At 51.8% G+C, this 22,061-nt stretch overlaps 1 protein-coding gene across 5 annotated transcripts in view; it reads left to right on the top strand.

The window, feature by feature from the left end:
* PLEKHG5 (pleckstrin homology and RhoGEF domain containing G5) overlaps positions 1-20,130 on the top strand; it is a 98,438-nt gene extending 78,308 nt beyond the window's left edge. For all 5 annotated transcript variants that reach the window (XM_035117805.2, XM_035117807.2, XM_035117810.2 and 2 more), the window contains 13 exons: positions 2,566-2,742; positions 3,660-3,755; positions 5,094-5,144; positions 7,170-7,319; positions 7,909-8,019; positions 8,832-8,981; positions 9,496-9,633; positions 10,005-10,124; positions 10,483-10,615; positions 12,084-12,199; positions 13,762-13,949; positions 15,477-16,364; positions 17,472-20,130. In XM_035117805.2, coding sequence (XP_034973696.2) covers positions 2,566-2,742; positions 3,660-3,755; positions 5,094-5,144; positions 7,170-7,319; positions 7,909-8,019; positions 8,832-8,981; positions 9,496-9,633; positions 10,005-10,124; positions 10,483-10,615; positions 12,084-12,199; positions 13,762-13,949; positions 15,477-16,364; positions 17,472-17,481 — 2,328 coding nt within the window. In that variant the 3' untranslated portion in view covers positions 17,482-20,130. The remainder of the gene's footprint in view (positions 1-2,565; positions 2,743-3,659; positions 3,756-5,093; positions 5,145-7,169; positions 7,320-7,908; positions 8,020-8,831; positions 8,982-9,495; positions 9,634-10,004; positions 10,125-10,482; positions 10,616-12,083; positions 12,200-13,761; positions 13,950-15,476; positions 16,365-17,471) is intronic.
* Positions 20,131-22,061: the final 1,931 nt, after the last annotated feature.

Here is a 22,061-nt window from a genome sequence, read left to right as displayed (position 1 = left end):
GTTGTCTTACTCTGCTTGTGGGCTTTTGGGGAAGGGCTGGAGCTCAGTGGGTAGAGCAATCTGCTTTGCATCTGGCATCTCCAGCTCGGCCTGAGACCCTGGAGAGCTACCGCCAGCCAGTGTCGACAATACTGAGCTAGATGGACCAATGTCCTGACTCAACAGAAGGCAGCTTCCTAGGTTCCTATCTGGTTTTCCACTATGGGAAGCAGAATGTCTGAGCACAGGCAGTTGTGGCTCATCTCTTTGGGCTGGTTCACCCTTGACCATCCCTCTGGTGCGTGAGGGCGGAGCATGTCGGGGTGGGTGTGGCCTCCTCAAGTCTTGCATGCACACATTTATAGGATGCGCGCACACACAAAAGCAGACAGTCACGCTCTCGCAAGCACACAACCCCCCTTTTCATTGGCTGATCCATGCAGATCAACTAAGGAGGGCAGTTCTTGCCCCCTCAGCGGTTCGTTAGGATGGCCCGCAAAGGTTGCTCTCTGAAAGACACAGCACAAAAGGAAAAGGGCTTGGGAGGGAGGAGGAAAGAAATAAACTCAAGGCCCATCCATACTTAACTTTTCACTTTCTACGGTAGGTGCAAGTCCATGTTTTCCTGCTCCGCACTTTCCCCCCACTCATGAAAACCCACTCTTTTGCGCTGAATTTGGAGAAAACAGCCATTTTTGTTTCCCTCAGATTGCTGTTTGCTCTGATTCAGCAGTGAAGAGTGGGTTTTTGAGGAGAAGGCAGCAGGGCAAAAATAAAAAGCTGTTGGGCACAGTTCCAGAAGGCCCAGGCCATTGCCTAGAAATGTGGAGCAAAGGTAATTGTGGATGAATCTTCAGGCGCTAGTTACCAAGTTCAGTAGGTCATGGAACTGGGTCTAAGTGCAAGGAAAGAGCTGTAGCTTCCTTGCCTTCCGGTGGCCTCAGTTACGGCAGTTGGAGGGAGGCCTGATATCTGTGATATCAGGGGGTCATGTGCCACTAAATACTCTTTTCTGGGAAGCATCGATGGGAGCAGGCTGGTTCCTTCATACCCTATTTTGGCAGGGGACAGAATAGCTCAGCATTAGATGAACAAGTCTTCAAGATTCTATCCTGGCATCACCAGACAGTTCTGGGAAAGACTATTGTCTGAATCCTTGGAGAACCACAGACAGTCATTGTAGACAATACTAAGCTAGATTATTATTATTATTAACAATTATTTAAATTTATTCAGTTATTTTACAAAAGGAACTCAAAATGACGCCGTAATAAACAAACCCATAGGTTTAAAACCAGTAGGCGAGAAAACTCTAGAAGGCAATCCTGTTTTTAATAGGCAGGATTGAAACATCCCAACCTTAACATCTCAAGGTTAATTAATGGCCAAAGGCCTGAAGAAGAACAGGTGGTTTGCCTGGTGCTTAATGATATTTTATTATTCTTTATTATTATAAATTAAATTTATATACAATTTTCATCTGAAGATCACAGAGCGGTTTACAGCATAAAAACACAAAATACACATGACTATAACAAAAACCAACAACCCCCGTCCACAAACATATTTAAAAGGCCATAGATTGCTTAATCAGCCAAAGGCCTGGTTATAGATTTACTACATAACACAGATGAGAGACAAATACACTAAACAGGCACCCGGTGAGTCTCCTTGGGGAGAACATTCCACACGCAGGGAGCCACCACTGAAAAGGCCTGTTCTTGTGTTGCCACTCTCCAGACCTTCTGTGAGGCGGCACACGGAGAAGGGCCTCAGGTGATGTTTGCAAGGCCTGGATCGGTTCATATGGAGAGCATGGACCAGTAGTAGCCTGTTTGGGGAGTAGAAGGCAGATTCCTATACTATTTTGGTCTGGTCTGAGAAGGCTTCTTTTAGGTCCTTGTCCATCCATGATGGGGGGGACCCAGGTGGCGCTGTGGTTAAACCACTGAGCCTAGGGCTTGCTGATCAGAAGGTCGGCGGTTCGAATCCCTGTGACGGGGTGAGCTCCCGTTGCTCGGTCCCAGCTCCTGCCAACCTAGCAGTTCGAAAGCATGTCAAAATGCAAGTAGATAAATAGGAACCGCTACAGCAGGAAGGTAAACGGCGTTTCCATGTGCTGCTCTGGTTTGCCAGAAGCGGCTTTGTCATGCTGGCCACATGACCTGGAAGCTATACGCCGGCTCCCTCGGCCAATAATGCGAGATGAGCGCGCAACCCCAGAGTCGGTCACGACTGGACCTAATGGTCAGGGGTCCCTTTACCATCCATGATACCTACCTCAGGGAACCAGCTGCCAAAGGACAGGAAGCTAGGAGAGGATGTTCCCTTCATTCATTCAGCAGGCCATTATGGGAAACAGGATTCGTACCCTCCTCCTTTCCCCCTCCCCACGTGGTCCCGCACAACACCCCTGTGAGGAAGGCTCGGTTGAGAGGCAGTGGCTGGCCCCAGGTGAGCTTCATGACTCAGCGGGGATTTGAACCTTGGTCTCTCCCAGGCACTACAACCAGGGCACCACCCCTGGCACCGCACAGCAGCACCCCCAGGCTTCCTTTTTCAGCCCTCCTTTCTGTGCCCCTCTAGGAGATGGACAAGATGGAGCAGCTGGAAAGCAGGCTCAACTCCTACAGCCACTTTGGCCTCCCCAAGTTCCCCCAGCAGCTCCGCTTCGATCAGGATTCCTGGGAAGAGGAGGAGGAGGATGACGATGCCGCCTTGTGCCTGGAGGACAGCTGGCAGGAGATCATTGAGGGCACAGAGGTGAGGTCTGATCAGCTGGCACTTCAGAATACACACAACTAAATTTGTGGAAATCTGCACGCCTGGATGAGGTGTAGGCTGGCTGCTGCTAGTTTAGGTGGCTTTTTATTTCTTTAAAGGGATTGGACAGATTCAGGTCTGCCCGTGGAACCTCCACTTTTAGGAACAGTATGCCTGTATGCTGGGGTCAACCAATAGGGCAGGGGTTTGCTTTCAATAATAATAATTTTATTATCCATACCCCACCATTCTGGGCGGCATATCTAAAAACATCAAGCATTAAAAACATCCTGATACAGGGCTGCCTTCAGATGTCTTCTAGAAGTTGTGTACAGTAGTTCTTTATCTCCTTGACATCTGAAGGGAGGGCATTCCACAGGTAGGGTGCCACTACCAAGAAGGCCCTCTGCCTGGTTCCCTGTAGCTTTGCTTCTCGCAGTGAGGGAACCGCCAGAAGGACCTCGGAGCTGGACCTCAGTGTCCGGGCCGAGCAATGGGGGTGGAGATGCTCCTTCAGGTATACAGGGCCGAGGCCGTTTAGGGCTTTAAAGGTCAGCGCCAACACTTTGAATTGTGCTCGGAAATGTACTGAGAGCTCTGCTTGTGGGCTCCCCATAAGCTTTGAGCCTGCCAATTCACTGCGCTACTGACTCTTTGGAGGAAGCAGGGCTGTCAGCTGATGGAGCCTTTCTTGGCCTTGGTTTTCCTTTGGTGTCAGGTAATTGACAGGTGGCTGGGGCCCCAAGCACTCTTCAGGTCGGTCCTCTGGGGGTGGGGAAACCCAGGATGTAGTTGGCTGGGTTCATTTCCCCACCCTTGGGAGGAATGGATTCAGAAGGGGGCTTGTCATATTCTTAGGGAAGTAATGGTAAAAAGAAGAACCTCCTAACCTTGCCTCTGCCTCTTAACCCTCCTAGGTTTTGACACGCCGGCAATGCCACCAGCAGGAAGCTATTTGGGAACTGCTGCACACAGAAGCCTCCTACATAAGGAAACTGAAGGTTATCACAGATGTAAGTGTCTTAGATGAAGGGATGTGTTTAATAATAATAATAATAATAATAATAATAATAATAATAATTTTATTTATTTAGTATTTATACCCCACTCATCTGGCTGGGTTTGAGGACACAGAAGTCTTGAAGCATATTCATTCATTCATAAAAAATATATAAATACTGCTCTTCACACATACATACACCAGTGTGGTTTGTTAAAAAAAATACAGGCAGCCCCCTGTCGAAGCATGTTCAATATGTGTGCGACAGTGTACAACAGGCATCCCCAAACTTTGGCCCTCCAGATGTTTTAGACTACAAATCCCATCATCCCTGACCACTGGTCCTCTTAGCTAGGGATCATGGGAGTTGTAGGCCAAAACATCTGGAGGGCCACAGTTTGGGGATGCCTGGTGTACAACCACATCGTGCCGAACCTGGAAGTGACCCGGAAACATCGTAAAGATGCCACTGAAACGTCACTAAAAGGGCGGGATTTGGGGGGGATGGGGCAGAACGGGGAGTTTGCAGGCTTTTTCAGTGAGTTTCAATTATACACCATGCATGCGGTGTCTCAGAATGTAACCCCTGCATAAACCATACAATGCAAACGATATATAAAAAAGTTTAAACCAGAAATGTAGTACCTTTTATTCATGGAACAATGTGCTCTCAATTGCCTGCATAAATGCCTGATGGAATAGAAAAGTTTTCAGCAGGTGTTTAAAAGTTGAAAGACAAGGTGCCTGCTGAAACTCTAGTGGCAGGGAGTTCCACAGAACAGAACAGACACTGAAGACTCCGTTCCTTGCTTTTGTCAAATGAGCTGCACCTGCTCAGGGAACGACCGACGATGCTCCTGCCGAGGATCTTGGTGGCCCAGCTGAGATAGAAGGGTTCAGGTGGTCCCTGGGATACCCTGGGGCTGAAGCTGTTCAGGGCTTTGTCAATTAATGCAAGGACCTTGAACCAGGCTGCATAGTAGATGGGCAGGCAGGGCTGGTGCTTTAACTAAGGCGTCACATGTTCTCAGCCAGATGCCCCCATCAACAATCTGGTCACCGCATTCTGCACCAGCTGGAGTTTTCAAACCAAGACCAAGAGCAGCCCCACAGAGAGTGCATTGCAGTCATCCAGCCTTGAGGTTGCCAATGCATGAAATACAGTGGTCATTCTATCCTTGCCCAGGAAGCATCCCTTTCCCTTCACTTATAGCAATGTCAGATCCAAACCCCTGGATCATGGCCAACATCATCTTTGTTTGCTGGCTCTCTAACCAAACGGCGACCCCCCCACAACCGAGCCCCATTGCAATAGCTCATTTCTCTCTCTCTCTCTCTCTTTCCTCCTCAGCTGTTCCTGTGTTGCCTGTTGAACTTGCAGGAATCGGGGCTGCTTTGTGAGGTAAGCATCCTCTCCCGTTGAACATGGCTGTTGCCCCAGAAGCGTCAGATGTCACCCCCCGGGGCCAAACCTCACTTTCCTGTGCCAGCAGTGGTCTGCCTCCTGTTCCCGGTGGCTTTGTAGCAGAACACCATCTCTGCAGCACCCTCCCCTGCGCCATCTCTGCAGCACCCTCCCCTGTGCCCCGCTGGTCTCTTATCTGCTCTGAGGAAGTGGCCCAGTTTTTCTCTCTCCCCCCACCCCCATTTCTGACAAGAAACCGTCTTGCGATCTTTCACTGTTTGGAGAAATACCTTAACCACACGACGCTCTGGCAGGCTTGTGGCACACAGAAGCTATTTAAAGAGATGAAAGAGATATATGTCCAAGGCAACTCTTGCATCATTCAAATGCTTCTCTTGGGTCCCAGCGGTGCATTGATCAGGTTTCCCCAACAAAAGCACACTCAACCTGTTTGATCGAGAAGGAATGCCGGATAAATTGTAGTTGCATCAGGCTGCAGAGCAGAGCTCCATCCTTTAGATGCCTTTAGGATTCCCCTATTCTGGAAGTTTTTCCATCCCAGCTATCACTTTAAGAACTGTCGCCTGAGTTTTCAACAGTTTGGGATGACTTTGATTGATTGATTGATTGCATTTCTATCAGGCCTTCTTTCCTCTAAGGCAGGCATGTCAAACTTGCGGCCCTCCAGATGTTTTGGCCTACAACTCCCATGATCCCTAGCTAGCAGGACCAGTGGTTGGGGAAGATGGGAATTGTAGTCCAAAACATCTGGAGGGCCGCAAGTTTGACATGCCTGCTCTTAAGGAGTTCAAAGTGGCATACATAGTTTCCCCCCCCCTCATTTCTTCCCCACAACAACCCTGTGAGTTAGGTTAGGCTGATAGTCAGTGACAGGCCCCAGGTCATCCAATGCGGTTTGGGACACAGCAGGGTGAGGTGATTTGAACCCTGGTCTCTCCCGGGTCCTGCTCTAACTGCCACACCACCCTGCCACCTCTTGTGTTATGGAATAACAGAATCATAGAACCGTTGAGTTGGAGGGGTTACCCCAGGTGTCATCTAGTCCAACCCCCCCCACAATGCAGGAATCTCACCTAAAGCATCCATGGCAGATGGCCATCCAACCTTTGCTTAAAAACCTCCAAGGATGGAGAGTCTTCCCAAGGGAGACCATTGTACTTCCGAACAGCTCTTACTGTCTGAAAGCTGAAATAATCTGGTGAAGTGGATCGGAAGGAGATTCAGGACAGATGAGAGGCACTGTAGACTTTCATGCCCTTTGCACTTTCTTTGTGGGACACCGCGTGTTGGAAGCTGCTGGAGTGGGTGGCTTTGAAAGGGTGTTGACCAAATTCATGGTCGAGTCTGGGTGCTGGGTGCATGTGTGCATCTCTCGATGGCTCCTGCCATGGTGCCTGCGTGGCATCTCTGTTCTGAGAGAACAGTGTGCACTGAATGACGGTAGCAAGTGATAGTCTGACCGGGGGGGGGGGGGCTCTTCTTGGAAGGTGACTCGAGTGCAGGGCCAGATTTAGGTTTGATGAGGCCCTAAGCTACTGAAGGTAATGGGGCCCTTTATATGTCCAGCTGTCCTTTGTCAACAAATTGCAGCTGTTTTTTGTGTTGAATATATGCTATATGGTAATTTATGGACCTAATAGGTATCTAAAGCCATTTGCACATGTTGCCATGCAACCGGTCCATGCAGAATGTAGGCACCCTATATATAGAAATGAGCAAACCAGTGATATTTTAGGGAGCAGGCTAGCAGGCGGGGCCCATTACTCACATCATAGGAGCCTACACAACACAAAACACTGTTGCTGTATGTAGGTCTTATTTTATTTGTTTTTTTCATCTTATATTTTGGAAATGTACATCCAGGTTTTTTTTTCTTTAGGTTTTTTGGGGGTCCCCAAGAGAGTGGGGCCCTAAGCTACAGCTTGTTTAGCTTATACGTGAATCCAGCACTGCTCGAGGGTGTAAGAAGGGTCTCAGAGTCTGCTTCCCCCCACTCTGCAGGTGGAAGCTGAGCGTCTTTTCAGCAACATCCAGGAAATCATCCAGTTGCACCGTGCTCTCTGGAGAAGCGTCATGGCCCCGGTTTTGGACAAGGCCAGGACCAGCCGGGCTCTGCTAGACCCCACAGACTTCTTCAAGGGCTTCAAGATGGTAGGTGTGCATGCAGTGCGTGTGCCAAATGTGGGTGCAGCCGGGAGAGGGTGGTGCGTTGTTCCTGAAAATGAGCAACAGCTGGAGACCATTCCATTGTCCCAGAACTGCAGCAGGAGAGTTGCGTGAAAGGCCTCCTACCCCAGCTCTGAAGCACGTTCTGTTTTATTATTCCAACATGTTGTAATGAAGGTTGCAATCTGGCTGTTGAAGGTGCCACAAGCGAGGCAAGTCGCCCGGCAGGGGGCACCGAGAGGCCGAGAAAGAGGGCCGGGCAATCTGGTGTCAGCTTGGTTTTGATCCAATAGTTGGACCCGAACCAGAGCGAGCAGCTTTTCCAGGACCAAATGCAACCCAACAGACTCCTCGTAAAAAGTGGTCTCTGCTGAGCTGGTAGCTGCAGTACCATCTCTGGCCATCAACAGGGGTGGTGCTGGAGAGCAGAAGGGAGAAGGGAGTCTAGCTCCTAGAATTTGCGGTTTTGGACCACTGCGCAGGGCCAGTTGGGTTGCTCAGGTGGCTCTTGCTCTCCTCTGCTGCTCCTGCCTCTCTGCACCCATGTCTTCAGTCTGATGCTTTTCTCTTGCAGTTTGGCTCCCACTTCAAGCCTTACATCCGCTACTGCATGGAGGAGGAAGGCTGCATGGAGTACATGAGGAACTTGTTGCGGGACAATGAACTATTTCGCATCTACGTCACAGTAAGGAGGCTGTTTCCAACCCACCCCTCTCTTTGTGACCATCCTACAAATCCCACACCTGCCATTGTCCTCAAAGTTGAGTCCTACATTCAGAAAAGCTGCAGGCATCCATCACCAGCAAGTCAAATGCTGGCTAGGCAGAGGTGCCAGCGCCCAATGCTCACCTCTCCTAGTCATGCGGGGCTGTTTAAGCCCCACACTTTAGGAGTGCTGTGTGGTTAGCTCAGTTGGTTGGAGCATGGTGCTGATAGCACCAAGGTTGTGGGTTTGATCCCTGTACAGGCCAGCTGTATCTTCCTGCACTGCTAGGAGTTAGACAAAGTGACCCTGGTGGTCCCTGCCAATGATCCAATTCTATAATTAATCCTCTCTGATTACTGCTCGGCTAAAAGACGGGAACAATCTTAAAAGCAACTTCAAAATGGCTCCGGAGGTTCTGTGGAAGCGGTGGGTTGGTGATGGCAGAGGTACTAGCCAATAGGTGCTTTTCCTTTTCCTTGATTGGTCCGAACCAGGCAGACAGTCTGCAGAGTGGACTGTTGCTGTTTTTATAGAGTTTTGTCTGGAAGCCAAGACAGAACTATTGAAAACACCAAGAATTGGCCATTCTTTAGAATATGAGTCTGTCTTTCACCTAGGGCTCCTTTTGGAAACTGTCCGTTCCTAGGCTGGTTGTGGCTTGGAGCATGGGCGTTTTTCCAGGGCTGGCTTGTGTTCCTGATGGGAGCTAAGATCCTGGCTAGTAGTGACGAACTGGCTAGTGGCCTGTTTCTTGGCTCCAGGAACTGACGCTTCCCTTCTTCCACTTGCAGTGGGCCGAGAAGCACAAACAGTGCAATCGGCTCAAGCTGAGCGACATGCTAGTGAAACCTCACCAGCGCCTCACCAAATACCCTCTGCTGCTGAAGTCGGTGCTTAAGAAGACGGAAGACCCCCACACCCGAGAGGCCATCATCACCATGGTAAAGTGTTGCCAGTGAGCTTTGGTACACCTGCTAGCGTAGGTGATGGTGTGTTGGGAGATGCAAGGAATCCAGCAAACGTTTGCACCCAAATCCATCTCAGGAAGGGCTGGGATTCCGTTGGGATGGGGAGAAACACACTTCAGTTTGCATTTGAAGGTGAACCTACCTAACGCTGGCAAAGTCTAGCCAAGATGGAACCTCCACCACCCGAAGCAGTCTACCTCTAAGGATTTGATTCAAGGGGAGGACCACAGCAAGAGAGGGCTGTTGCATTCACACCCTGGTTTGGGGGCTTCCTGGAGACATCTGGCCTGAGCCAGCCTCCCCAAACCGTGTGACTTCCAGATGTTGCTGGATACCCATCACCCTCCATCAGCGCTGAACCACTGGCTGCTGGGAGATGTAGATCAGCACAGCTGGAAGGCAACCAATTTGGGGGAGCCAGGTGCCGCCCTCGCCTTATTGACGCCTTCCTCTGGGTATAACATCTGGCGGGCTTCCCTCCTCCCAGATCAACTCGGTGGAGCGCTTCATCAACCACATCAACTCGCGCATGCGCCAGAGGCAGGAGCAGCAGCGCCTGGCCAGCATCTTGAGCCGCATCGATGCCTACGAGGTGGTGGAGGGAAGCAATGATGAAGTGGACAAGGTGGGTGGCGAGGCTGTGAGCGCGACGTGGGGGAGAAGGGTGGGCAAAGGGTGCCCGAGATGGCAGTCTGGGCTGGGTGGGTGGAGGGAAGAAGAAGAAGAGTTTGGATTTGATATCACGCTTTATCACTACCCGATAGAGTCTCAAAGCGGCTAACATTCTCCTTTCCCTTCCTCCCCCACCACAAACACTCTGTGCGGTGAGTGGGGCTGAGAGACTTCAGAGAAGTGTGACTAGCCCAAGGTCACCCAGCAGCTGCCTGTGGAGGAGCGGAGACGCGAACCCAGTTCACCAGATTACGAGTCTACCGCTCTTAACCACTACACCACACTGGCACCTGAACTCTTTTGGCTTTAACCCCCTTTCCTCAGATCCTGAAGGAGTTCTTGCGCCTGGACCTGACAGCCCCCATCCCAGGGACCTCCGCCGAGGAGACGCGGCAGCTTCTGCTGGAGGGAAGCCTTAAAATGAAAGAAGGCAAAGACAGCAAGGTAAGCCCTGATGGGCAGGGGAAATGTTCTTCTTGATAGTACTATTGCAGCTCAGACTAGGGGATCTCATGTGATTCAGTCCGGAGCTTCCACCCGCAAAGCCAGAGGCTGAGACACTGCCTTTGCATGCAGAAAGCTAGGCAGAAAGGCATTTTCCCTGACATGTTAGCTTCACAAGTGCAGAGAGGGTGGAGAGGACCGGGGGGGGGGGCTTATGTTTCACTTGCAGACTGATATGGTCCACAGCATCCCTCGTCCTCTCTAGAAAGGGTCCCCATTCCTGCCCCCTTCTCTCTCCCCCGCCCCTGCATGTTCCATACAGGATGCTCTGATCGTTTGGGGTCTTTTTCTTCTCCAGATGGATGTTTACTGCTTTCTCTTCACGGACCTCTTCCTCATCACCAAACCAGTGAAGAAGGCCGAACGCACAAAGGTCATCCGCCAGCCATTGCTGGTTGACAAGCTGGTGTGCCGTGCACTCAAGGATCCTGGTGAGGGGTGTTTGTGAGTTGGGTAATTTTTCACAGGCAACTGGTATATGTCTGCACTGTAGGATCAACCCCTTGAGCTGTGCCACAGCCATGGCCTCGATCCTGATCCCCCTGCAACTGCTTTTTTGTAAACAAAGCACTCATCCACTTGTTGTTGTTATTTGTATACTGCGTTATACCCACATAAAAACACATAATAATAATAATAATAAAGGTAAAGGGACCCCTGACCATTAGGTCCAGTCGTGACCGACTCTGGGGTTGCGCGCTCATCTCGCATTATTGGCCGAGGGAGCCGGCGTATAGCTTCCAGGTCATGTGGCCAGCATGACAAAGCTGCTTCTGGCAAACCAGAGCAGCGCATGGAAACACCGTTTACCTTCATTTTAAAAGGGCATTGGAATGTCAATCAGCCAAAGGCCTGGTTAAAGAGGAATGTTTTTGCCTGGCGTTTATAATGAACCTCCCTGCGGAGGGCATTTCACAAATGGAAGTTTAGTGTGGATTTTTGTGGTGCCATCCACGCTATGTTCTCCCTATCCAGCCGGCAGCCCAGTTTCTCGACAGTAAACTCGGATATTCCCAATCCAGGGAAAATCTGCGGGCATAAGTTGCCCTGTGATAAGGGCTGTGTGATCCTGGCCCTGCAGAATGTCGAAACCTGCTCCAAAGGAATCCAGATTTTTGCTTCTGCCATCGATGAAGATAAATCATAGAAAGGGAGGAGGGGATGGAATGCCTCTTAGTTTGCACAATCCCTTAGCAGTCCTAAGGAGCCTGATCTTGGGAGGCTGAACATCAGAAGAGCCTGCTGGATCAGGCCAATGGCCCATCCAGTCCAGCATCCTGTTCTCGCAGTGGCCAAACAGATGCCTGTGGGAAACCACCCAGCAGGATTCAAGCGCAGGATACCAGCAACTGGTATTCAGAAGCATTGCTTCTGGAATTTTTTTTTTACTTCTGTTTGCCTGTCCTGAGCCTCCCAACATTCGGCTTCCTTAGATATCCATGAGTTTTAGTGTTAGGAGAGAGGAACTGTGGAGAGTTAAGCATTGCCCCTCCTGCAGGACGTGGCCGCCGACTTGGGTGGCTTCAGAATGGATTTGGTCAAATTCGTGGAGGATAAAGCTATATCAATGACTACCAGCCAAGATGGCCATGTGCTGCTTCCATGGTCAGAGGCAGCAATGCTTCTGAACACCAGTTGCTGGAAACCACAGGAGGGGGACAGTCCTCCCTTGGGTCCTCTTTGTGGGCTCCTCATTGGGCCACCTGCTGCTGCGAGACCAGGACGCTGGACTAGGTGGGCCACTGGCCTGATCCAGTAGGCTCTTCGACCTGTCCTGAATCTTCCACCATTCAGCTTCCGGAAGCCGAGCTTGTGCCGGCGGCAGCTTTCCCTTGTCACCTGCACACAGGAGTAACCACTAACCTAACTCCAGACTCCCTCCCTTGTCTTCTTCATCAGGTTCCTTCCTGCTGATCTACCTGAATGAGTTCCGGAGCGCGGTGGGAGCCTACACCTTCCAGACCAGTGGGCAGTCTCTGTGCCGGAGCTGGATCGAGGCTGTCTGCAATGCCCAGGTGGGTGCTGTGGGAACCAAGAGGATTTCCCCCCAAAAGGTGGAGGTTGTGGGCATTCTGTTGCCTCTGCGGACTTTGCTGGACTACAACTCCCATCATCCTTGACCACGCTGGATGTGTTTGATGGGAACAAGTCCAGCAATACTTGGAGGGATGCACATTCCCCATTCCTACCCAAGGAGGACCTCCTCCTCTCCTTCATTTGAGGTTTTTTAAGAGAGGTCAGATGGCCGCTTGCCAGGGATTCTTGAGCAGCGATTACTGCATTGCAGTGGGATGGACTGGATGATCATCGGGACCCATTCGAACTCTACCATACTGTGATTCTATGAATAGATTTCTTTTGCTGCAGATAAATTTCCTTATACCCCAGCTATAGTGATTGACTTAAATTGGTATTAACACATTTAAAGGTATCCCTGACTGTGAGGTCCAGTCATGGACGACTCTGGGTTTGTGGCGCTCATCTTGCTCTATAGGCCGAGGGAGCCAGCATTTGCCCGCAGACAGCTTCTGGGTCATGTGGCCAGCATGACAAAGCCGCTTCTGGCGAACCAGAGTAGCGCGCAGAAACGCCGTCTACCTTCCCGCTTGGAGCGGTACCTATTTATCTACTTGCACTCTGATGTGCTTTCGAACTGCTAGGTTGGCAGGAGCTGGGATCGAGCAACGGGAGCTCACCCTGTCGCGGGGATTCGAACCGCCGACCTTCCGATCGGCAAGCCCTAGGCTCTCTGGTTTAACCCACAGTGCCACCCGCATCCCTATTAACACATTTAGTAATTTCTAAATTTGCAAGTGAAGTTCTCTTTCCTTCTTCCTGTGTGAGGTTTTAATTTTCATCTATTGTTCCTTTATTTCTTTATCAAATATTATGTCCGTAATAATTATTCCTGGTCTCCTTTGTGCCGCCTTACCCATGGTTTGTTCAACAAACCACAAATTGTCTCACAGAGGAGCAAAGAAGCCATGGTTTGTTTTCTAGATGCTCTCTCTCTTCTTGCACCCTTTCAGTTTGGGGAGTGCCTGGCATGGGGTGGGTTCAAACCGAACACCAAGCCATTAAAGCAAGCCATGGTTTGCAAGCTAACGACAAACCACGTTTGTTATCACAGAATCATAGACTTGTAGACTTGGGAGGAACCCAAAGGCTCATCTAAGTCCAACTCCCAGCATTGCAGGAAAACAAGCCATGGTTAATCTTGCTGGGCTAATTTGGATGTTCAAACCAAACCATGGTTTGGTGTTATGTGTGAAGCAAGCCTTTGCTTGCTGCAGTCTGCTTCTGGGGATGTTTCTCTGCAGCTTCTAGTCCAGCCGTTGGGAGTTCTCTGTTTTCTTGTGTCTCTGGAGTCACTGCGAAGTATTAAAAAGTGCTGATCGTTGGCCTATACTATAGCAACTTGCATAAAAACTGCATATGCTCATTCATATGCCTAGATGCATCTTGAGCAAATTGAGACGGCGAGTGCTTGGTGCAAACCGTGCTGTAATGACACCCCTCCGCTGTAGTATCTGCTGGGTCTTCCTACTTACCTGATCCCTCCTGTGTCTTCTTGCAGAACAAGTTGCAGCACCTCCGCCTGCAGGAGCACCAGCGCAGCCAGCATCAGCTGCAAAGCCTCGAGGAAGAAGAGGAGGAGGAGGAAGAAGAAGAGGAGGAGGAAGAGGATGGAGAGAGTGGCACCTCGGGAGCCAGCTCCCCCACCATCCTCCGCAAGAGCACCAACAGCTTGGACTCACAGCAGTGGTATGCTTGGGGCAGGGAGACAGGCAGGAGCAGAGGGGGCTTTGTTTTTGGTCTGAGGGCCAAGGTGTCCTCCTGCACAGCTTTCCAGGGGCCACATGCCAGTGCCAAGTGTAGCCGGAAGGAAAAGTAATGCTTATTGTGTAAAGAAGGCCATTTTCCAGACATGCACGAACAAGAGGCTTCCCCTCTACACCCACCCACACCACAGTTTAGATCTACTTGGATAGCTCAGCTAGTTAGAGCGTGGGGCTGATAATGCTAAGATTGCAGGTTTGATCCCCGTGTGGGACAGCTGTATATTCCTGCATTGCAGGGGGATTGGACGAGATGATCATCAGGGACCCTTTCATTGAGGTGTGTGAAGCAGGGTTCCTGAGAGGCATGGCCTGGGGAGCAGGGATATTCTTTAGGGAGAATCATGAGCATCAGATACAGAGGGCCGCATGCAGCCCCTGAGCCACAGACTGTGTTATTGACATAAGGCAGTGGTTTTCAAGCAGTATGCCGGAGCACCCTGGGGTGCCTTGAATGATGGTCAGGGGTGCCATGGGCAATGCTGGCCTCTGTCCCACTTCCCTTCCTCCCCTTCCTCCGACACCCTCTCGCGTCTCTGCTTTTGTAGCATTCAGTGCAGAAGAACTGAATGCTACAAAATCCATGTTAAGAACTGTGCCAAAAATAAGTTGTTTTTATCCCCTCACACTTTTCCCCATACCTGGTGAACAGTTGAAGTGCACTTTCGGTCTCTTAATTCAGAAATGAAAGAGCCAGCCTTACCTGTCAGAAGTTTTGGAAACATTCCGATTACAAAATATCCTCATTCATGTGCCACAAACCTCTGATAGGGGCAGCAAGAACCTTGATTCTCCCTCAGTCCGCAAAATGCCTGGTGGAGTAAAAGTATTCCAGGAATTAGATTTAGGGAGTCATATGTCCTCAAAGGAAAAGGGTGGTCCATCGCGGAGGGGTCACCATAGGAAGGCCCTTGCCTTGTTTTTCCTAACATTTAGTCAAATTGGCTCCCAGTATGTTTCCGAGCACAATTCAAAGTGTTGGTGCTGACCTTTAAAGCCCTAAATGGCCTCGGTCCAGTATACCTGCAGGAGCGTGTCCACCCCCATTGTTCTGCCCGGACACTGAGGTCCAGCGCCGAGGGCCTTCTGGCAGTTCCCTCGTTGCGAGAAACCAAGTTGCTGGGAACCAGGCAGAGGGCCTTCTCGGTGGTGGCGCCCGCCCTGTGGAACGCCCTCCCATCAGATGTCAAAGAGAAAAACAGCTACCAGATTTTTAGAAGACATCTGAAGGCAGCCCTGTCCAGGGATGCTTTTAATGTTTAATCGATTATTTTATTTTATTTTTCTGTTGGAAGCCGCCTAGAGTGGCTGGGGAAACCCAGCCAGATGGGCGGGGTATAAATAATAAATTATTATTATTATATATATAAAGTTTCCTCTCTTGAAATCGAGCCCAAATTGATCTTAAAAGCTAATGCAACCAGCATTATGATGTCTCCCTGCCTCTTTGCAGCCTCTCTGATGGCTCCACTGAGACCATCTCCGTTGTGGTGGTAGATGCCAGCGAAGGCCCCCCTTCCCCCGACTTCGAGGTGGGTCCCTTCAGCTCCCAGTCCGACGAAGCATCCATCAGCACCACAGCTTCCTCCACAACACCCACCATGGAACTGGGCGAGGCCCTCCCTGCCAGCACCGCCAACCACTGCCTCAAACCGGAGTCCGGGTCGTGCCGCTCGGCCTCCATCGACAGCGCCTATGGCACCCTGTCACCCACTTCCTTCCAGGAATTTGCAGACCAACAGCAGCGTCAGCAGCAACAGCAGCAGCGGCAACAGCAGGAGGAGACTGGTGGGTCTACAGAGCAGGAGGACGGCGCCCCCACCCCCTCACAACGGAACGGCTCGCCGAAACTGCGGCGGCAGGTGCCAGTCCAGCTGCTGCCTGCCAAGACCAAGGTCCTCAAGTCCAAATCGGAGGCAAACCTCTTGCAGATGCTGCCAGCGTCCCTGCAGCTGGCCCAGAGCAAGAGCCTCTCTGAACTCTGCCCGGCCATGTTCCTGCTGGGCTCCCCACGGACTAATGGGCCCCAGGGCCACAGACTGGGCAAAGCAGGGCGGGGGGCCGGTGGGGGCGGCAGCAGCAGCAGCAACAGCAGCACCTCGGAGCTGTCTGAGGCCGAGGAGGGTTCGCCAGCCGGGCTCTGCGTTTCCCCCGAGTTGCCCGCCGCCTCTGCAGGGCTGCAAGCGCCTTGCTGGCTGGGCAGAGAGTGCCGGGGAGAGGAGCTGCCTGCCGCCCGCCGGACTCTGTCGGACCCGCAGGCGAGCCAGCACCGCAAGCTGACGCTGGCACAGCTCTACCGGATCCGAACCACGCTGCTGCTCAACTCCACGCTCACTGCCTCGTGAGTGCTGCTGGGGAGACTGGGCTGGGCTGGGGAGAGGGGGGGGGAGAGAAGTGGAATTATATGCTACTGTGGTTAAACTACAGAACTCCCTTCCACAGGAGGCAGGGGTGGCCACCAATTTGGGTGGCTTTAAAAGAGGATTGAATAAATTCGTGGAGGGGAAGGCTGGCGATGGCTGCTAGCCATGAGGGCCCTCCAACATTTTCCAGCAGAAAGTCAGGACATGTGTCAGCTGGCTTGCTCGGGAGCATGACACCAAATGATGCGCATGTCGGCTGACCGCCTCCCCTGCTGCAGCCCCTACCTGGTAGCCGCTCTCTTCCCTCCTCACTCACTTCTTCCACCCATGCTGCATCTCATGCCCCCATAACGGGGCAACAGCTTTGGCGGTGGCAGAGAGGGGCCAGCAATAGCATTGTGCGAGTCCGTCGCCTCCCCTTGAGTGCGGAAATGCCTTCCCCATGCACAAGGGTTCAACTTCCTGAAGTGCAAGCCCTGGCCCATCATACTCCCGTGTTTGTCAGCAGCGCTGGAGCGGGGAGATGGGACATTCCTGAATGAAAGCAGAAGCCAGGGTTTCTTCTGCAATTCCGTGAAGTTCCCGGGAAAACAGGGGCACTTGACGGTTATGTGCCCGTTCTCTGGGGCCAGAGGCAGTGCTGCTTCTGAATACCAGTTGCTGGAAGCCGCAGGAGGGGAGAATGTTGCTCTTGTGCTCAGGTCCTACTTAAGGGTTTCCCAATAAAGGCATCTGGTTGGCCCCTATGAGAACGGGAAGCTGGACTGAATGGGCCTGATCCAGCAAGGCTCCCCTTATGTAGAGGCTTCAGCTCTCTTCCTGATCCTCTCACTCACTTTGTTCCGCTACCTCCAGCTTCACACTCTCCTTTTGCAAGAACTTAGCTAACAGTAAAAACAGGGCTTGTTTTTCCAGTTGGAGCTCACTGGAGTTCAGCTCCGGCACCTCCCAGGCAGGCGCCATTGCCATTCTAAGAGAAGAAGGGAGAAGTTTGTGGCGAGCTCCAGCATCTCTTCCCCCCTCCCCCCCTAGAAAAATAGAACCATCTAAATAACCTGTTTTGTCTGGTGGTCTGCTTGCTGCAGGGAAGTATGAAAACATCAGAAGAGAAGCGCAAACCACGATTGGGAGATGCCGTGCCCAGCACCGGGAGTTCCACATCATCCTTAAGTTATGCAGCGTCACCAGCCTTCGCCATCGGAACCCCTTGCCTGCTCCTTGGGTGGTGGTGGTGCCCTGCTGACCCGGCAGGACACAGGCGCGAGGGCGAGGGGCACCATCCTGCGAGCAGTCCATGCCACACGGGACGAGGCAGCTGCGTGTGTCGATGTGTGCCCATGTCCGGGGTCCATGCATATGTGGCAACTGTTGGGTTTGAGTGCGCGAGAAGCAGCCTGGCGATGGAGACAAGAGACAGCCACACCTGCTTGGCGGATGCACGGACCTCCCAGGACCACATTTCCTGCTTCCTTGCCCTCTCCTGCTTCACCCAGGTTCTGGGTGGGCGGAGTAAGAGGCAGACGGAGTGCACTCCCTTTGACAAGGACCTTTGGGGGGGCAGTGGGGAGGGGTCTTTCCCAAACAATGCACTTAGGACTGTTATCTCGTACCATGCCCAGATCCTTGGGCATTAACACTATTGTGGGATGCTTCCAACCTAATGCCCTCCCTCTGTCCCGCTAATTAACAGAGAAGTTCTCCCTGTGCAAAACTCCTTGAAAGAGTGAGAGTTTATGCCTGCTGTGCTGGTACAGCCCTGCTGTTAGATGGCCGGGGGTATTGTCCCACTGCCCGTGTTGAAATAAGATTCGACTGCTAGCAGCCAACTGACTTTGTCTGGCCCTGGGGGGGTCAGATGAATCTCTGCCTCTCACTTTGCTTCTGCCCCCTGTGGGTGCCTTCCCTTGCCTCTTGGTCTGGACATGTGCAGAATGGCCAGATCAAGGAAGCAAATCCAGATGGCGAAGCTGGCTGGTTTTCTGCTCTGTCTCTGTTGCTGCAGACAAGTCTTTGTTTCCATACTGCGGAAGTACTGCAGCGAGGCCACAATCCCAGGTGTGCAGTTGTAGGGTGTGGGGAAGGGGGCATTCTGTGTGAATCTGTCCTAATGAAAAGGTCCTCCTATCTTGACAACATGGCTTGTCTGATGAGTGAAGGGGCATGCATGGCTGCTATCTTCTGCAAGGGCGCCCAGGATGCTTTTCCTGGTTAGGGCACGTAAATGGTTGGAGTCCTGCCAACCTGCTGGCAATAGCCCACATTGGTTCCGAGGCCCCATCATGTCCTGTGCCCGCTGCAACATTTGCCCTGGCTTTGCACCCGAGTGTCCTGATTCCACCCGAGGGGGGAGCTGCCCAGCAGGGGAACAAAGAGGGAAGCAGAATGTCGGGAAGGAGCAGAGAGGTGGGAGGTCTGGAGGATGTGCTGGGAAATCCAGGTTCTGGAGTAAGGGGGGGAATTGCTGGGGGAGGGCAAAGTGATGAGGAATGGCAGTGCAAAGTGGGCAGCAGGATGGGTGGCGGCCAAGTGGCCCACATAGACAGGTGGCAGAGCCAGAGGCAGGCCAGGAAGTTGGGAATACGAGAGAGTGGGGATGGAGCAGATGGTTCGGGGCCTGTAGAAGAAGAAGAAGAGTTTGGATTTGATATCCCGCTTTATCACTACCCGAAGGAGTCTCAAAGCGGCTAACATTCTCCTTTCCCTTCCTCCCCCACCACAAACACTCTGTGAGGTGAGTGGGGCTGAGAGACTTCAAAGAAGTGTGACTAGCCCAAGGTCACCCAGCAGCTGCATGTGGAGGAGCGGAGATGCAAACCCAATTCCCCAGATTACGAGTCTACCACTCCTAACCACTACACCACACTGGCTCTCTTGCCATTCTCAAAAGATGGTCCTGCTTGCCATTCTCAAAAGAAGCTGTGCTGTCTCTGCAGGGATGTTGGCTTAAGGACTCTGGGCATAGGAGACCCCTGGGCAAATGATGAGGGCAGCAGACTGGGGTCCCACCACCCCTGCACTTTGCAACCCTGCTCTCCTTTATTGGGAAACGTGGAGGCGAAAGGACCCCTTCTCCCCCCAAAGTGAATCCCTGCTGTGCTGAGCTCTCTTCCTTTGCCCTGGTGGCAAATTGGGGCACCTGCCCCGTCCTTCCCTTCCTTTCCTTTCACCTTCCTTTGGCAATAATAAGCTTGCAGACCTCCCAGTTTGATGGGGACCCTGCTTGCTTTGCTCTCTACGGGGAAAACCCAAAGCACAGATTGCCGTTCTCCTTTTCTGGGAGCGGGGGGGTGGGTGTCTGTCAAGAGATTCCTGCCTTTTATACCCGTAATAAGTTGGCATTGGGGGCTACATATGTAGAGCAGAGACTGCAAGGGGGAACTTAGGGAGACCTTCCTCCCCCCAGTCCATTTCCCTGTGCATGATTTAGCCAGCTGGTGTATTTTTTTTCTCTGCGTGTGTGTTTTCAAGTTGCCTATTTATTAAGCTTAACTCTTTCCCTAGCACCCACCTCAACCTGCCCCCCCCCCCAGCGAGGCATTCCCAAGGCCAGTTCCTTTTATACCACTTTACGTATGTATTGACGGTCGTGACCCCACCCCTCCGCCCTTGTCCTTCCTGATATCGGGCAGATATGTTGGTTTCGGCCGTCCCTCTAATGCTAATGTCCCTCGCTCAGTGCCGTCAGTGTCACAGATAAACCATTAAACATAACCCAGATCTCTGACTTGGTGTTTTTCTGTTTTATGGTGTGTGTGTGTGTGTGTGTGTGTGTGTGTGTGTGTGTGTGTGTGTGCATGTAATGGAGGGTGGCGGTGGAGGAGAGAAATGCTCTGTGTGGAGTTATTGGTACTGTTAATTATTGAATTTATATTCCGCCCTTCATGAAGAACTGTTTGGCGGTGGGATGGACTCCCTCCTTGGGGAGGTTTTTAAGCAGAGGTTGGATGGCCACCTGCCATCGACGCTTTGAGATTCCTGCATTGCAGGGGGTTGGACTAGATGGCCCTTAGGGGTACCAACTCTATGATTGGACCTTCATGGGGCAGTTTACAACATGGAGCACATACTAAAAAAAGACAATAACTTCAAACAAATGCCTGTTTGAAGAAGAACATTTTTGCCCTGCGCCTAAAGATGCGTAAGGCGAGCCTCCCTGGGGAGCGTATTCCAATAATAATAATAATAATAATAATAATTTATTATTTATACCCCGCCCATCTGGCTGGGTTTCCCCAGCCACTCTAGGCGGCTTCCAACCGAATATTAAAAACAGTACAGCATCAAACATTAAAAACTTCCCTAAACAGGGCTGCCTTCAGTTGTCTTCTAAAAGTAAAATAGTTACTTATTGCCTTGACATCTGCTGGGAGGGTGTTCCACAGGGTGGGCGCCACTACCGAGAAGGCCCTGGTTCCCTGTAACCTCACTTCTCGCAATGAGGGAACCGCCAGAAGGCCCTCGGTGCTGGATCTCAGTGTCCGGGCTGAATGGTGGGGGTGGAGACGCTCCTTCAGGAGGAGTCACTGCAGAAAGGGCCCTGATGTTGTGTTGCCACTCTCTATCCTCACATGCATACCCTCCAACATTTCTCCGAAGAAAATTCCAGAATGATAATGTTACTATTTATACCCCACACATCTTACTGGGTTGCCCCAGCCACTCTGGGCAGCTTCCAACATTGTAGAGCAGTCTCACACTCTACTTTGGTGGCCAGACTTTAGCAGCCAGTTGCCTGTTTTTTTCTAAAGGTTGGGGGCTAAAGTAGCAGGAGGGGCAGGTGCCCATTTTTCTGTGCCTGACAAAGCTGTGGATGAAGTCCTTTACACACACATGCACATTGAATCTGCTCTGTTTGAAATGCCGTGACAGAAACAGCACACTCCCTGCAACCCTACGGGCTGACTCAGCTGCTCGCCGAGTCACTATTTCCAGGCCAGATCGATAATGCACTAATTTGCATAACAGCGTCTTTCAAGGAAGCCCATTCGCGACAACCTCCTTTGCAGTTCGCAGAAGATACTCATAATGGAAATGAGAAGTGCTTTCCCTTTTATTTCCCCTTTGCTGTACACCGCAGAGCTCTTGAAGCACTGCCCTAAATTGGGCAATGAATCAGGGCCCCTATCCACAGGGCTCCAGCCTGGCAGCATTGGGGGAGGCCTCGAATCGAGTCCTGACGCTGCCCAGCTCCCGTTTTGCTGCCCCTCTCGCTCTGGTCTTGGATTTCCCGCGGGCTTCTGAACAGTTCCTCTGAACAGCCGCGCTCTTAAACAGACATTTCCTTCCTCCCACGGTGGTTTTGCCTGAAGAGCTTCCTTGCGATGGCTCTGCCCTCATTTCCCACCTGTCCGCTGGGTGAAATGCTGAGGACACCCTCTGCCCTCATCGCTTTCCCCAGGGCCTCCTTCTTGCCAGGCTGCATCCTGGGGATCTCCGGTGGCCCCTGACGGAAGTTCCTCTGGGGATCCCTGCAGATGATGGGCTCCTGATCCCGGACTTGAATGATGAGGTGGCAGCAACTCGCTGCTGCTGTGGTAAGTAGGCAAAGGCAGGGAGGGCACAATTTGCAGGGGGGCGACAAGGAAACTGGCAATATCCTAATGCAGCCCTACAAATCTACGGGGTCTGGCTGCCACTTGGAAATCTGAGTGCTGTTCTGGGGCCCCACGCCTGTG

This window comes from Zootoca vivipara, chromosome 6 (assembly GCF_963506605.1).
Source record: "Zootoca vivipara chromosome 6, rZooViv1.1, whole genome shotgun sequence".
NCBI classification, from domain to species: Eukaryota; Metazoa; Chordata; class Lepidosauria; order Squamata; family Lacertidae; genus Zootoca; species Zootoca vivipara.
The sequence above is the reverse complement of the archived record's forward strand: the minus strand, read 5'-3'. Positions and strand labels throughout refer to the sequence as shown.